This window comes from Balaenoptera ricei, chromosome 10, assembly GCF_028023285.1.
Source record: "Balaenoptera ricei isolate mBalRic1 chromosome 10, mBalRic1.hap2, whole genome shotgun sequence".
In the NCBI taxonomy this organism is placed as follows: Eukaryota; Metazoa; Chordata; class Mammalia; order Artiodactyla; family Balaenopteridae; genus Balaenoptera; species Balaenoptera ricei.
Genome location: NC_082648.1, coordinates 27,016,948 through 27,034,076, shown reverse-complemented (window position 1 = coordinate 27,034,076; position 17,129 = coordinate 27,016,948). Strand labels below are relative to the sequence as shown.

The 17,129-nt window shown below is 38.5% G+C and overlaps 1 protein-coding gene across 1 annotated transcript in view; it reads right to left on the bottom strand.

Moving 5' to 3' along the window:
* Positions 1-340: 340 nt before the first annotated feature.
* RESF1 (retroelement silencing factor 1) overlaps positions 341-17,129 on the bottom strand; it is a 74,520-nt gene continuing 57,731 nt past the window's right edge. Inside the window, exon 4 of the mRNA XM_059935613.1 lies at positions 341-711. Coding sequence (XP_059791596.1) covers positions 704-711 — 8 coding nt within the window. The 3' untranslated portion in view covers positions 341-703. The remainder of the gene's footprint in view (positions 712-17,129) is intronic.

The following is a 17,129-nucleotide window of genomic DNA, read 5'->3' as shown; positions in this document are numbered from 1 at the left end:
GTTTATTTCTTTTATTTACTTTTTATTGAACTATATAGTTGACTTACAATATGATGTTACTTTCAGGTGTACAACATAGTAATTCAATAGTTTTTATAAATTACTCTCCATACAAAGTTATTATAAAATATTGACTATGTTCTCTGTGCTGTACATTATATCCTTGTAACTTATGTACTTTACAACTACTACTTTGTATCTCTTGATCCCCTTCACCTATTTTGCCCCTCCCCCACCCCCTCCCCTCTGATAACCACTAGTTTGTTTTCTGTATCTGTGAGTCTGTTTCTGGAAGAGGAGTTTTAAATCTAAAACAGTACAATGGAACTCATAGAGGATTTCTTTTTTTTTTTTAATTATTTATTTATTTTTGGCTGCGTTGGGTCTTTGTTGCTATGTGCAGGCTTTCTCTAGTTGTGGCGAGTGGGGGCTATTCTTAGTTGTGGTGCGCAGGCTTCTCATTGCAGTGGCTTCTCTTGTTGCGGAGCATGGGCTCTAGGCGCGTAGGCTTCAGTAATTGTGGCACGTGGGCTCAGTAGTTGTAGCTCATGGGCTTTGGAGTGCAGGCTCAGTAGTTGTGGCGCACGGGTTTAGTTGCTCCAGAGCATGTGGGATCTTCCCAGACCAGGGCTCGAACCCACGTCCCCTGCACTGGCAGGCAGATTCTTAACCCCTGCACCACCAGGGAAGTCCCGAGGATTTCTTATTTTCCTGTAAAATATGTTTTAAAAATATAACATGATTTTTTTCTAGCTTTATTGAGATATAATTGACATAAAAATTGTATACATTTAAGGTGTACAAAGTCATGTTTTGACCTATCTATATATTATGAAATGATTACATCAAACTAATTAACATATCCATCACCTCAGATTGCCACTGTGTGTGTGTGTGTGTGTGTGTGTTGAAAGCGGTGTGATTTAAATTTAAAAACCAATGCCTGTCTCTCCTGCCAAATTGTAACTTCTCTAAGATCAGTGTCACTGTCTTATTTATTGCCGTACCTCCTACTCCTAACACAGTGATGGGTACATAGAAGATGTCCAATAATTTTTTAGTTGAATAAGTGAGAAGTTAAATATGTAAACTTGTAACAAAACCAGAACATCAGCTATGACTTGAAAGATAAAGAGACTTAGCTAGATGATGCTACAGTCCACACTTGTAGTTCTTTTTGAGTATAGGCTCTTTATGTCTCTGCAGCTTGTGTTTAGGTATGTGTATGTGGGATTCATCCTTAATCTCTGTCCCTTCTGTTTGATTCTTCATTTCTCATTCTTTCTTGATCTATCTGTCAGTGCCCTTTTTCAATGCTTCTTTTCTTCCACTCTTACTGCTTTCCCTTTGGAGTATATTTTTCTTTGACTTACTTGTTGGGTAGAATTATATACTCCTTATTTCTAACTTAAAAACAAGTGAGTTAAATAGTATATTAAATTAAATTGTGTAATAATTTGTATAACTATTTGTATCAATGGTCATTGATAAAAGGACCTTTGTCCTCCTTGTTTAAAGTTAGTCTAACTCTTTGTTAAGTGAAAAAATAGTGAAAACTTCTGGTTTCTGGTTCCACATGCAAGGATGTTAGAAGTGCCACTCTGTCCTAACAACAAGTAAAAGGCTGAATGGACTGAAAAATCAACAACTTTTCTTGTAACAGTGCAAACTGCTGCCCCCAAGACTGGAGAGACAGACTGGCAAGTACATGGAATCCAGGTCTTCCAGAGCAGATTCAAAAGTGAAAGCCACCATGGGAAACAGTGCTGGGGTAGGAAATCCGAATTCTAATTGACAAATTGTTGGAGGCTCAGTATGGATAAACATGAGTGTTAAAAACTCCAGGGGGACTCAGTTATAGAGGGAACACTACATTTTTGTGAATTATACCTGCAGGAGCTCAAACAGGTTCTCACAGTAAATATCAGCGAAAATATCAGTGCTTCTGGCGGGGGGAGGAAAAAGGAACTATTTTGAAATATACCAGAGCACGCTGTTCTTAACAAGGCCTGTCTTCAGGGGAAACTAGTTAACCGGAACCTAATTTGCTGGGGTATTATCAGAGCCCAATTGAACTGGGAGAAGGAAAATACCCAACTCCCACCCACTCTAGCCATGCTGTGCCACCTAAGTAGGGAGAAAAAGCTGGGAAACACCTTTGAAGTTCACAGTTCAGAGGTATAGGCTCACTAAGATTAAGACCTAATCATAGGACTGCATCTCATCCCCCTCACAATTTATCATCACATTACTAAAGTCCTATTTATAGTAGTTCTTTTTACCTGGTACATCCTGTCTGGCTATCAAGAAAAAAATTTCAAGGCATGCTAAAAGGCAAAAAACACAACTTGAAGAGGTAGAGCAAGCATCAGAACCAAACATGGCAAGGATGTTGGAATTATTAGACCAGGAATTTAAAACATCTATAATTAATATGCTAAGAATTACATCTGACTTCTCAGAAAACATGCAAGCAAGAAGATAGTGGAATGAAATACTTCGAGAGAAAAAACCCACCAACCTAGAATTCTGTACCCTGTGAAATTATCCTTCAAAAGTGAAAAGACTTTCTCAGACAAACAAAAATTGAGGGAATCTGCTGCCAGTACACCTGCCATGCAAGAAATATTAAAAGAAGTTCTTCAGAGAGAAGGAAAATTGTATAGGTCAGAAACTCAGATGTATATTAGGAAAGGAACAGCATTGAAGAAAGAATAAATGAAAGTAAAATAAAAACTTTTATTTTTCTTATTCTTAATTGATCTAGCAGATAACAGTTGGCTCAAAATAATAGCAGCAATGTATTTGATTATGTATGCTTATGTATATATCTTATATATGTATATATATGCTATGTATGCTTTTTATAAGTGAAATGAATGACAGCGATGATACAAGGGATAGGAGGGAGGAATTAGGATTCTTTTATTATAATAAAGTATGCACACTACCCAGGAAGAGGTATACTATTATTTGAAGGTAGACTTGGATTACTTGTAAATGTTTATTGCTAACTCTAGGGCAACCACCAAAAATGGTAAAAAAAAAAAAAAAATTCTTTTTATACATATATGTGTGTGAGTGTATGTGTGTGTGCAAGAGGAAGGAGAGAAAATGGAATCATAAAAAGCTCAATGAAAGTGACAAAAAGCAGAGAAAGAGTGAAAGACAAAAATAAAGGAACAAAGAACAAGGGCAAAAAATAGAAAACAGTAACAAATATGATAGGTATTAATCTACTATGTTAATAATCACTTTGAGGGACTTCCCAGGCGGTCCAGTGATTAAGACTCTGTGCTTCCACTGCAGGGGGCATGGGTTCAATCCCTGGTCGGGGAACTAAGATCCCACATGCTGTGCAGCACAGCCAAAAAATTTTTCTTAAAAATCACTTTGAACGCCAATGGTATAAATGTACCAGTTAAAAGACAGAGATTGTCAGAGTGGATCTAAAAACAAAACCCAGGGACTTCCCTGGTGGCACAGTGGTTAAGAATCCGCCTGCCAATGCAGGGGACATGGGTATGAGGCCTGGTCCAGGAAGATCCCACATGCCGTGGAGCAACTAAGCCCATGCACCACAACTACTGAGCCTGTGCTCTAGAACCTGCGAGCCACAACAACTGAGCCCACGTGCTACAACTACTGAAGCCTGCATGGCCTAGAGCCTGTGCTCTGCAACAAGAGAAACCACCGCAATGAGAAGCCTGTGCACCGCAATGAAGAGAAGCCCCTGCTTGCCACAACTAGAGAAAGCCTGCACACAGCAATGAAGACCCAATGCAGTCAAAAATAAAAAATATAAATAAATAAATAAATTTATATTAAAAAAACACATATATATTAAAAGTAAATAGATGAAGAAAAATGTACCATACTAACACTAATCAAAAGAGAGCAGGAGTAGCTAAATTAATTTCAGACAGAGCAGACTTCAAAGCAAGGAAAGGTATCAGGGATAAAGAAGGGCATTAGATAATGATAAAGGGATCAATTCTCCAAGAACACATAACAATCCTAAATGTGTATGCATTTAACAACAGGGCAAAAACTGTAAGACAAAAACTGATAAAACTACAAAGAGAAAAAATGAATCCACTATCATATTTGGAGACTTCAACACTCCTCTATCAGATGAGGACAGATCCAGCAAGCAGAAAATCAGTAAGGACACAACTGAACTCAACAGCACCATTAATCAACTGGATGTAGTTCACATCTAGAGACTACTTCATCCAGCAACAGCAGAATATACATTCTTTTCAAGCTTATATGGAATATTCACCAAGATAGACCAAATTCTGGGCCATAAAACATACGTTAACACATTTAAATAAATAGAAATCATACAGTGTCTTCTCTCAAACAACAATGAAATTAAACTAGAAATCAATATCAGAAATATAACTGGAAATACTAAAATATGTGGAAATACTAAAATACTAAAATTAAACTAGAAATCAATATCAGAAATATAACTGGAAATACTAAAATATGTGGAAATACTAAAATACTAAAATTAAACTAGAAATCAATATCAGAAATATAACTGGAAATACTAAAATAATACTAAAATAAATCAATAACATAAATATAACTGGAAATACTAAAATACTTAATAACATACAGTTCAAGGAAGAAATCTCAAGAGAAAATTTTAAATATTTTGAACAAACAAAAATGTAAACACAACTTATAAAGACATGTGGGATGTAACAAAAGCAATGCTCAGAGGGAAATTTATAGTATTGAATGTATATAAGAGAAAAAAAGAAAGATATAAAACCAATGATCTGTTTCTACCTTAGGAAACTAGAACAAGAAGAGCAAATTAAAAGCAAAGTAAGCAAAAAATAAAAAATAAAAATTAGGGCAGAAATCAATAACATTGAAAATAGGAAATCAATAGAGAAAATCAATGAAACCAAAAGCTATTTCTCTGAAAAGATCAATAAAATCAATAAGCCTCTAGACAAGCTAACTAAGGAAAAAAACTGTGGACACCAATTACTAATGTCAGAAACAAAAGAGAGAACATCACTACATATCCCACGGACATTAAAGGATATTAAAGGAATATTATGAACAACTCTATGCCCACAAATTCGATAAACTAGATGAAATGGACCAATTCCTTGAAAGACACAATCTTCCAAAACTCACACAAGAAGAAACAGGCAATCTGAGTAGGCCTGAATCTATTCTAAAAATTGAATCAATACTTAATAACATTCCAAAACAGAAAGCACCAGGCCCAGGTGGTTCACTGGTGAATCCTACCAAACATTCAAGGATGAAATTATACCAATTCTCTACAGTCTCTTCAGAGGATAGAAGCATAGTGAATACTTCCCAACTCACTCTATGAGGCTCACATTACTGTAATGACAAAACCAGACAAGACAATACTAGGAGGAAAAAAACTACATGAACAATATCTCTCATGAACATAGATGAAAAAATCCTCAACAAAATATTAGCAAATTGAATCCAATAATGTATGAAAAGAATTTTGCACCATGACAAAGTGGGATGCAAGGCATGCAAGACTGGTTCAACACTCAAAAATCAATGAATAGGGCTTCCCTGGTGGCGCAGTGGTTAAGAATCTGCCTGCCAATGCAGGGGACACAGGTTCGAGCCCTGGTCTGGGAAGATCCCACATTCCACGGAGCAACTAAGCCTGTGCGCCACAACTACTGAGCCTGCGCGTCTGGAGCCTGTGCTCCAAACAAGAGAAGCCACCACAGTGAGAAGCCCACACACCGCAACCAAGAGTAGCCCCTGCTCGCCACAACTAGTGAAAGCCTGTGCACAGCAATGAAGACCCAATGCAGCCAAAAAAAAAAAAAAAAAAAAAAATCAACGAATATAATCCATTGCATATACAGGCTAAAGAAGAAAAGTCACATAATCATGTCAATGGATGCAGAAAACGCATTTGACAAAATCCAACACCCACTCATGATAAAAACCGTCAATAAACTATGAACAGAGGGTAACTTCCTTAACTTGATAAAAAAATATCTGCAGAAAACCTACAGCTAACAAACATCATACTTCTCATGGGAAACTAGAAGCTTGCCTACCAAGATCAGGAACAAGGCAAAGATGTCCTCTCTCACCACTCCCTGTCAACATTGTACTGGAAGTCCTCAATAATGCATTAAGAGAAGTAAAGGAAATAAAAGATATAGTTTGGGAAAGAAGAAATAAAAACAGTCTTTGTTTGCACATGACATGCACATGACATCTATATAGAAAATCTGAAAGAATCAACCAAAAATCTCCTGGAACTAATAAACAATTATAGCAAAGTTGCAGGACACAAGGTTAATACAGGCACACCTCATTTTATTGTACTTTGTTTTATCGTGCTTTGCAGATATTGTGGGGTTTTTTGTTTTGTTTTTTGTTTTTGGCAACTTGAAGGTTGTGGCAACCATGTGTTGAGCAAAGTCTATTGATACCATTTAAAAAAAAATTTATTTTATTTATTTATTTTTGGCTGCATTGAGTCTTCGCTGCTGCACGCGGGCTTCTCATTGCAGTGGCCTCTCCCGCCGCGGAGCAAGGGCCCCAGGTGCACAGGCTTCGGCAACTGTGGCCCACAGGCTCCAGAGTACAGACCCAGCAGCTGGGACACACAGGCCTAACTGCTCCGCGGCATGTGGGATCCCCCCAGACCAGGGCCCAAACCAGTGTCCCTTGCATTGGCAGGTGGACTCCCAACCACTGCGCCACCAGGGAAGCCCGATACCATTTTTTAAACAGTATTTGCTTACTTCATGTCTCTGTGTCACATTTTGGTAATTCTTGCAATATTTCAAACCCCACTACCAGCAAAAATATTATGACTTGCTGAAGGCTGAGATAATGGTTAGCATTTTTTAGCAATAAAGTATTTTAAAATTAAAGTATGTATTTTTTTAAACATAATGCTATTGTATACTTAATAGATAATAGTATAGTGTAAACATAACTTTTATATGCACTGGGAAACCAAAAAATTCATGACTCGCTTTATTGTGGTATTTGATTTATTGCATTTTATCAGAGGTATGCCTGTATACAAAAGTCAATCATGTTCCTATATACCAGAAATGAAAAATGGAATTTGAAATTAAAAACACAATACCATTAACTTTAGCACCCCTAAAATTAAATACTTAGGTATAAATTAACAAAATATGTACAAGACTTCTGTGAGGAAACTATAAAACTCTGATGACAAAATTAAAGAACTAAATAAATGAAGAAATATTCCATGTTCAAGAATAGGACGACTCATTATTGTCAAGATGTCAGTTCTTTCCAACTTGGTCTATAGATTCAAAGTGATCCCAATCAAAATCACAGCAAGCTGTTTTGTGAATATCAACAAACTAATTCTAAAAATTATATGGACGGGCAAAAGACCCGGAATAGCTAATGCAATATTGAAGAAGAACAAGGTTGGAAGACTGACACTACCTGACTTCAAGATTTACTATAAAGTCACAATAATCAAAATAGTGTGATATTAATGAAAGAACAGACAAATAGATCAATGGAACAATAGAGACCAGAAGTAGATCCACATAAATATAGTCATCTTTGACAAAAGAGCAAAGGCAATATAATGGAGCAAGGATAGTTTCTTCAACAAATGATGCTGGAACAACCGGACATCCACCTGCAAAAAAATGAATCTAGATATAGACCTTATATGCTTCATCAAAATTAACTCAAAATGGACCATAGACCTAAATGTAAACCACAAAACTATAAAACTCCTAAAAGATAACATAGGAGAAAACCTAGATTAACCTAGGTGTGGTGATACCTTTTTGGATACAACACCAAAGCCATGATCCATTAAAGAAATAATTGATAAGCAGGACTGCATTTAAACTAAAAACTTCTGCTTTATAAAAGACAACATGAAAAGAACGAGAAGACAAGCCACAGGCTGGGAGAGAAGGTTTGCAAAGGACACATCTGATAAAGTGATGTTATCCAAAATATATAAAGAACTCTTAAAACTCCACAATAAGAAAACAGACAACCTGATTTATCAAAATGGGTCAAAGACCTCAACAGACACTTCACCAAAGAAGATACATATAGGCAAATAAGCATATGAAGAGATCCTCCACATCACAGGTCATCAGGGAAATGCAAATTAAAACAACAACGAGATTCCACTATACACCTATTAGAGGGACCAAATCCAAAATACTGACAACACCGAATGCTGGAAAGGCTTTGGAGCAACAGGAACTCTCATGTATTACTGGTAGGAATGTAACAAGGTACAGCCACTTTGGAAGACAGTTTGGTCGTTTCTTACAAAACTAAACATACTCTTACTATGTGATCCAGCAATCATGTTCCTTGGTATTTAGCCAAAGGAGTTGAAAACTTATGTCCACATGAAAACCTGCCCACAGATGTTTATGGCAGCTTTATTTATATGAAAACTTAGAAGCAACAAAGATGTCCTTCAGTAGGTGAATGGATAAATAATGGTAAATCCCTGGTGGCACAGTGGTTAAGAATCCACCTGTTAGTGCAGGGGACATGGGTTTGATCCCTGGTGTGGGAAGATCCCACATGCTGCGGAGCAACTGAGCCCGTGCACCACAACTACTGAGCCTGTGCTCTGGAGCCCGCAAGCCACAGCTACTGAGCCCGTGTGCTGCAACTACAGAAGCCCTTGCACTCTAGGGCCCGCGTGCCACCACTACTGAGCTTGCGTGCTGCGACTACTGAAGCCCGTGTGCCTAGAGCCCATGCTCTGCAACAAGAGAAGCCACCCAATGAGAAGTCCGTGCACCATAACAAAGAGTAGTCCCCGCTTGCTGCAACTAGAGAAAGCCCACACACATCAATGAAGGCCCAACGCAGCACCCCTCACCCCCCCAAAAAAATGGTACATCCAGACAATAGCATATTATTCAATGCTTTAAAAAAAAAAAAAAGAGCAACCAAGCCATAAAAAGACATGCGGGAACCTTAAAAGCATATTATTAAGTGAAAGAAGCCAACCTGAAAAGCCTACATCCCTACTGTATGATTCCAACTATGACATTCTGGAAAAGGCAATGAAAATTCTATGTATGATACTGTAACGATGGATATATTTCATTATATGTTTGTCCAAATCCATAGAATGTACAACACCAAGAGTGAACCCTAAGGTAAATTGTGGACTTTGGGTTATTATGATATATCACTGCAGGTTCAACAGTTGTAACAAATGTACCATTCTGGTGGGGATGTTGGCAATGGGAGAGCCTATGCATGTGTGGGCAGAGGGTATATGGGAACTCTCTGTACCTTCCTATCAATTTTGCTGTGAACTTAAATCTACTAAAAAATAAAGTCTTGGAGTGACATCGGCATCATAGTGGCATGACACCTTCCTTTTTCTCTCCCCTTCAATCTACAATCAGTAAAACATTCATAACTCAACAAAGGTTCCTCTGACCAACACACCAGGACACTGGAGAGTTCCACACATCTGCACCTCAAAAGGTGGGTGGACTGGAACACATAGTGAAGGCAGAACCAGGGGAAGAGTGGAGGCAGTGCCTGCAATCCTAGCCCCCCAACCACAGTGACTGACCCTGCAGACTCAGAGAACCTGGTAGCAGCAGGGAAGGGGGAGCACAAGACACCACCCCCTGGCCATGACAGCACCTGTCGCCACAGGAAACTGAGCAGCAGCAGCAGGGCCTGGGTCCCTGTCCCTCCAGATGCAAAGGTGCCTGCAACTCTGGCCCCCTTGCCTGCAACAGCAGTGCCTGTGAACCTGACAACCCCCATGTGGCAGAGATGCCTATGACCCAGCTCCCCCCACTTCTCCTTCCCCGCATTGGCAGAGCCTGTGACCCAGGTGACCCTACATGTGGCAGAGGCACCCAGTATCCCAATGCCGCATGTGGTGACACTAGCAACAGCAGCAACACTGACAGTAAGGCACCAGTGATGCTTGGGGCACAAGCAGTGAAGACAAGGTGCCTGTGATACCTCTAGCAGAGGCAGTGGAGGGTGGAAAATGCTGATTCTCAAATATAGCCAGAAGCAGCTCAGGTAAGAAAAACCAAAAACTTATGCTATAGCACTGCTTACTGAAAAACAAAAGAAAGGCCTCTAATTACTAACCTATGTATTGTTAGTATTATGTAAAAAAAGCTTTACCTAAAGAAGAAAGGTATTCACTACTTCAAATGTGCCAGCAGAGAAACAAGTCATCAAGCACCATGAAAAACCACAGTAACACAGTATCACACAAAAAAGAGACAATTTGCCAGAAACAAACTTAAATTCATAGAATATTGGGATCTAACTGTTAGAGAGTTCAATATAGCTATCATGAAGAAACTTGATGAGCTACAGAAAATTCAAAAAGGCAGTTCAATGAGCTTAGGAATAAAATTAATGAACAGAAAGCATACTTTATCAAGAAGGTTGAAACTCTACAAAGAGCTGAACAGAAATGCTAGAGCTGGGATGAAGAATGCATTAGAAAGCACTGGAAATATAGCAGACCATATAGCAGAGAGAATTAGTGAGCTTGAAGACAGAAATTGAGAAATGATACAGGTAGAAGAGGAGAGAGAACTAAGGTCTAAAAAATAATGAGGGGGACTTCCCTGGTGGTGCAGTGGTTAAGAATCAGCCTGCCAATTCAGGGTACACGGGTTTGAGCCCTGGTCCGGGAAGATCCCACATGCCATGGAGCAACTAAGCCCATATGCTACAACTATGGAATCTGCACGCTAGAGCCTGCAAGCCACAACTACTTACCCCTCATGACACAACTACTGAAGCCTGTGCACCTGGAGCTGGTGCTCCACAACAAGAGAAGCCACCACAATGAGAAGCCCACACACCACAACAAAGAGTAGCTCCCGCTCGCCGCAACTAGAGAAAGCCCGCGTGCAGCAATGAAGACCCAATGCAGCCAAAAATAAATAAATAAAATAAATAAATTTATTTAAAAAAAATAATGAAGAAATGTTATGAGAAATATCCAACTCTATTAGGAAAGGCAACATAAGGATAATGGGTATTCCAGAAGGAGAAGAGAGGGAGAAGGTTGCAGAGTTTATTTAAAGAAATAATTGCTGAGAACTTCCCAAACCTGGGGAAGGAACCAGATATACAAGTCCACTAAGCTAAGAGAACACCTAATTACCCCAATGCAAAAAGACCTCCTCAAAGAAACATTCTAATAAAACTATCAAAAGTCAACGATAAAGAAAGAATTTTAAAGGAAACCAGGGAAAAAAAGATGGTAACCTACAAAAAAACCCAAAAAGTAAACAAACAAACAAAACATTAGGCTGTCAGCAGATTTCTCAGCAGAAACTCTACATGCCAGGAGTAGAATAACACACTCAAAGCATTGAAAGATAGGGACTTCCCTGGTGGTCCAGTGGTTGGGACTCTGTGCTCCCAATGCAGGGGGCCTGGATTCGATCCCTGGTCAGGGAACTAGATCCTGCTAGCCTCAACTAAGAGCCTGCATGCCACAACTAAAGATCCCACGTGCCACAATCAAGACCTGGTGCAGCTAAATAAATAAATAAACATTTAAAAAAAGAAACTGAGAGGTAAAAACTGTCAGCAAAGAATACTCTATCCAGGGCTTCCCTGGTGGTGCAGTGGTTAAGAATCCACCTGCCAATGTAAGGGACACGGGTTCAAGCCCTGGTCCGGGAAGATCCCACATGCCGCAGAGCAACTAAGCCCGTGCGCCACAACTACTGAGCCTGGGCTCTAGAGCCCATGAGCCAAAACTACTGAGCCCATGAGCCACAACTACTGTGTGCCTAGAGTCCATGCTCTGCAACAAGAGAAGCCACCGCAAAGAGAAGCCCATGCACCGCAACGAAGAGTAGTCCCTGCTCGCTGCAACTAGAGAAAGCCCACACGCAACAACGAAGACCCAACACAGCCAAAATAAATAAATAAAATAAATTTATTAAAAAAAAAAAAAAAGAATACTCTATCCAGCAAAGTTATCCTTCAGATAAGGAGAAATAAAGGCTTTCTCAGACAAACAAAAGCTGAGGGAGTTCATCAACACTAGTTGTGCCTTACAAGCAATGTTGAAAAGAGCTCTTCCACCTGAAAGAAAAAGGCAAAAGTACACAAAACTTTGAGTAAGGTGATAAAGAGAGAGTCAGAATCAGAAGATTGTAACTCCATATCAGAATAGGTTATTAAATAATTATAGCATAAAGTTTAAAGGGGAAAAAAAGCAGTAAAAATAACTATAGCTACTTCAATTTGTTAACAAACTCACAACATAAAACGGGATAATTTGAGACAACAATAACATAAAAGGGGAAGAGAAAAAGGACAGAACTCATATAGGCAAATGAAGATAACATGCTATCAACAGAAAAAGGACTATTTTATCTATGAGACATTTGATACAAACAAAACTTAAGTCTAGGGCAGAGACACAAAACATATAAAAAGAGGAAACTGAGAAAAACATCATAGAAAACCATGAAAATAAAATGGCAGACAGAAATACACACAAAAAAGGAAACGACAGAGATACAGAGCAACCAGAAAATAAAAGATAAAATGGCATTACTAAGTTCTCATTTATCAATAATCACCCTAAATGTAAATTGATTGAATTCATGAATCAAAAGACACAAAGTGGCTGATGAATTAAAAAACAAGACCCAATTATATGCTGCCTCCAGAAGACTCATCTCAGCTCTAAAGACAAAAATAGGCTCAAAAGTGAAGGGATAAAAGATGATACTCCAAGCAAATAGCAGCCAAATAAAGCAGATGTAGCCATACTCATATCAGACAAAATAGACTTCAAGCCAAAAAGGGCAACAAGAGACAAAGGTGAATGTTATATAATCATAAAAGGGACAACTCATCAAGAAGACATAATGATTATTCATATATATGCACCTAACATAGGAGCACAAAAAGATATAAAGCAATTATTAACAGATCTAAAGGAAGAAACTGACAGCAACACAATAACAGAGGAGGACTTTGATACTCTACTTACATCAATGGATAGATCATTCAGACAGAAAGTCAACAAGGAAACAGTGGTCTTAGATAAAACATTAGATTAGATGGACTTAATAGAATTATAGAGAACATTCCAACCAAAAGCATCAGAATACAAGTTCTTCTCAAATGCATATGGAAAATTCTCAAGGATAGACCATAAGTTGGAAAACAAAACAAGTCTCAATAAATTTAAGAAGATTGAAATCATATCAAGCATCTTTTCCTACCACAGTGGTTTAAAAGTATAAATCAACTACAAGAAGAAAGCTGGAAAAATCACAAATATGTGGAGACTAAACAACATGTTACTGAACAACTATTGAGTCAACATAGAACCCAAAGGAGAAATAAAAAATATCTGAAGACAAATGAAAATGAAAACATGACATACCAAAATCTAAGGAATGCAGCAAAAGTGGTACTACAAGGAGAGTTTATAGCAATACAGGCCTACCTCAAGAAATAAGAAAAAATTCAAATAAACACTCTAACCTTACACCTAAAAGAACTAGAAAAAGAAGAGCAAACAAGGCCCAAAGTTAGTAGAGGGAAGGAAATACAAAGATCAGAGCAGAAATAAATAAAATAGAAACTAAAAAGACAATAAAAAAAAGATCAATGAAACTAAGAGCTGGTTCTTTAAAAAGATAAATAAGACTGACAAACTTTTAGCTAGACTCACTAAGAAAAAAATAGAGAGAGAAGGTTCCAATAAATAAAGTCAGAAATAAAAGAGGAGAAATTGCAACTGATATCACAGAAATAAAAAGAATTACAAGAGAATACCATGTACACCTATATGACAACAAACTGGACAACCTAGAAAAATGGAGAAATTCTTAGAATCATACAACCTTCCAAGACTGAATCATGAAGAAATAGAAAATCTGAACAGGCCAATCACTAGTAAAGAGATTGAAACAGTAATCAAAAATCTCCCAAAAAACAAAGTCCAGGACCAGACAACTTCACAGGTGAATTCTCCCCCAAATTCAAAAAAGATATAAACCTATCCTTCTCAAACTCTTCCAAAAAATTGAAGAAGAGGGAACACTTCCAAACTCATTTTACAAGGCCAACATTATTACCCTGATACCAAAAGCAAGCAAGGACAACAAGAAAATTACAGGTCAATATCCCTGATGAACATAGATTCAAAAATCCTCAACAAATTATTAGCAAACTGAGTATAACAATACACCAGAAGGTTTATATACTATGATCAAGTGGTATTTATTCCAGGGATGCAAGAATGGTTCAATATTCGCAAATCAATCAATGTGATACACCACATTAACAAAATGAAGGATAAAAATTATATAATTATCTCAATAGATGCAGAAAAAGCATTTGACAAATTAAACCTGTTTTTCAAAGATTTCAATCTGATTCATGCACTATAAAGCCACTCACCCTCACAATGGCCTGTAAGCCCAACTTCAGTAGGAGTTAAAGAATCTAGGATTTAGAGTCAGGGAGTAGTGATTTCATCCTGCCCTTCCAATTAGCTGATAGTCAGGTTGTGCCTGTTAGGCACTGAGATACAGAATTCAAAGATGCAGTTTCTGCCTTGAAATCAAACACTAGCTGGAACCTGGGCAAAGAAAGATTACAGAAAAACACTTTTCATCCAACAAGCATTCATTGAGCACCTACTATGTGCAAGGCACTATTCTTCACAGCATGGAATCATGGTCAAAAGTATAGACTCTGGAATCAGCCTCCCTGAGTTCAAATCCCAGCTCTGCCATTTACTAGCTGTGTGACCTTGGACAATGTATTTTACCTCTTGGTGCTTCACTTTCCTAATCTATAAAAGGGTGATAACAGGTATTCCCTGGCAGTCCTGTGGTTAGGACTCTGCGCTTTCACTGTCAAGGGCGCAGGTTCCATCCCTGGACAGGGAACTAAGAACCTGCAAGCTGAGTGGTGCAGTCAAATATAAAAAAAAATGTTTAATAAAATACAAATAATAAAAGGGCGATAATAATAGTACCTACCTCAGAGCATTATTACTACAACAAAATGAGTGCCTAATTGTAAAGCACTTAAGGCAATGCCTTGCACATTGGAAATTATATATAAGTTTTTGTTAAATAAATAAAAATAGGCACTGGGAAGCAAAGCTGTAGCTATAATTAATTTGTCTTAAAATTTGTCAGGACCTTGGCATGGAAAAAAAAATGTTATTTTATTTTATCATTATTTTTTTAATAAACAACTCTTTTTAAAATTAATTAATTTATTCTGGCTATGCTGGGTCTTAGTTGCAGCATGCAGGATCTTTAGTTGCGGCATGAGGACTTCTTAGGTGTGGCATGTGGACTCTTGGTTGTGGCATGCAAACTCGTAGTTGCAGCATGCATGGGGGATCTAGTTCCCCGACCAGGGATCAAACCCAGGCCCCCTGCATTGGGAGTGTGGTGTCTTACCCACTGGACCACCAGGGAAGTCCCACGTTATTTTATTTAACACTTTCCTATATTGAGAGGATGATTATGAAGAAAAACAGTAGTTTAAAAGTCAGTTTTATAAATTCATTCATCTGCTCCACAAATATCCATGGAGTCCTGCTCTGAGACAGGCACTGTCCTGTACAGTAAACAAAGTGCCTCAAAGAACTTAGAGCCCAGTGGGAAAGACAACATGGAACAAACATGCAAATAGCCATAAACTTACAACTGAAATTTGTGCCAGGAGGGACAAGGCAGAGTCCAAAGAAAATTATAAAAGAAAGACTTAACCTAGACTAGCAAGCCTGGGGATGAGTCCTAGCAAGTGCTATTTAAGCTGAAATCTAAAAGATAAGGCTTAGAGGAGAAAAAAGGAATGTAGAAGGGAAAGGGGGAAGTGTTCCAGGAAAGGGCACTGCAAATGTGAAGGCCTTGAATGTTAGAAGAATTTGGGGGTGCTCAAAGAAAGGAGGGAAGCTTGGGCGTTGGGAAACAGTGAGAGAAGAGCACGCTGAGACATGAAAACTGACAATTAGGCAGGAGCCACAGGATGCAGCGCCTTTTACCTGTACTAAGGATGTTTGGAGCAATAGAAAGGCATCAGAAATGATGCACAGAGTGCTGACATGATCATATTTGCACTCCAAAACATTGCTCTGAAGATATGAAGAATCAAAGTGTAACAAACCTACCATATTCTATTTTCTATAAATTTTCACATTAAGTAACTAGGAATATTGTAATGTAACAGCAGAGGTAAAAGTAATTGTTCAGCTTCTCCATTCAAAGATGCAAATCCTAATCTTTTTAAAAATTAATTAATTAATTTATTTATTTTTAGCTGCATTGGGTCTTCGTTGCTGCACATGGGCTTTCTCTCTAATTGCAGCAAGAGGGGATACTCTTCCTTGCGGTGTGTGGGCTTCTCATTGCAGTGGCTTCTCTTTGTTGCAGAGCATGGGCTCTAGGCACATGGGCTTCAGTAGTTGTGGCACACAGGCTGAGTAGTTGTGGCGCACGGGCTTAGCTGCTCTGTGGCATGTGGGATCTTCCCAGACCAGGGCTCAAACCCATGTCCCCTGCACTGGCAAGTGGATTCCTCACCACTGTGCCACAAGGGAAGTCCCGCAAGTCCTAATATTGATTAAATATATTTACTTGTTATATTGAGAGCATACTAATAATTACATGGCAAAATAAGAATTTGACCTTCAGAATGTTAACAAATTTGTATTAGTTTGGTTGGCTCAAAATGCCAAGCAAGTGTTATCATTTTATTTTTTTGTATAAATTTATTTATTTTATTTTATTTATTTTATTTTTGGCTGTGTTGGATCTTCGTGTGGCTAGTGGGTCTACTCTTCGTTGTGGTGTGCAGGCTTCTCATTGTGGTGGCTTCTCTTGTTGGGAGCAGGGGCTCTAGGCGTGCAAGCTTCAGTAGTTGTGGCACACGGGCTCAGTAGCCGTGGCGCACAGGCTTAGTTGCTCCGCGGCATGTGGGATCTTCCTGGACCAGGGCTTGAACCCGTGCCTCCTGCACTGGCAGGAGGATTCTTAACCACTGTGCCTCCAGGGAAGCCCCTCGTTTTATTTTTTTATTTCTTTTTTTTTTTTGGCCGCAACACTTGC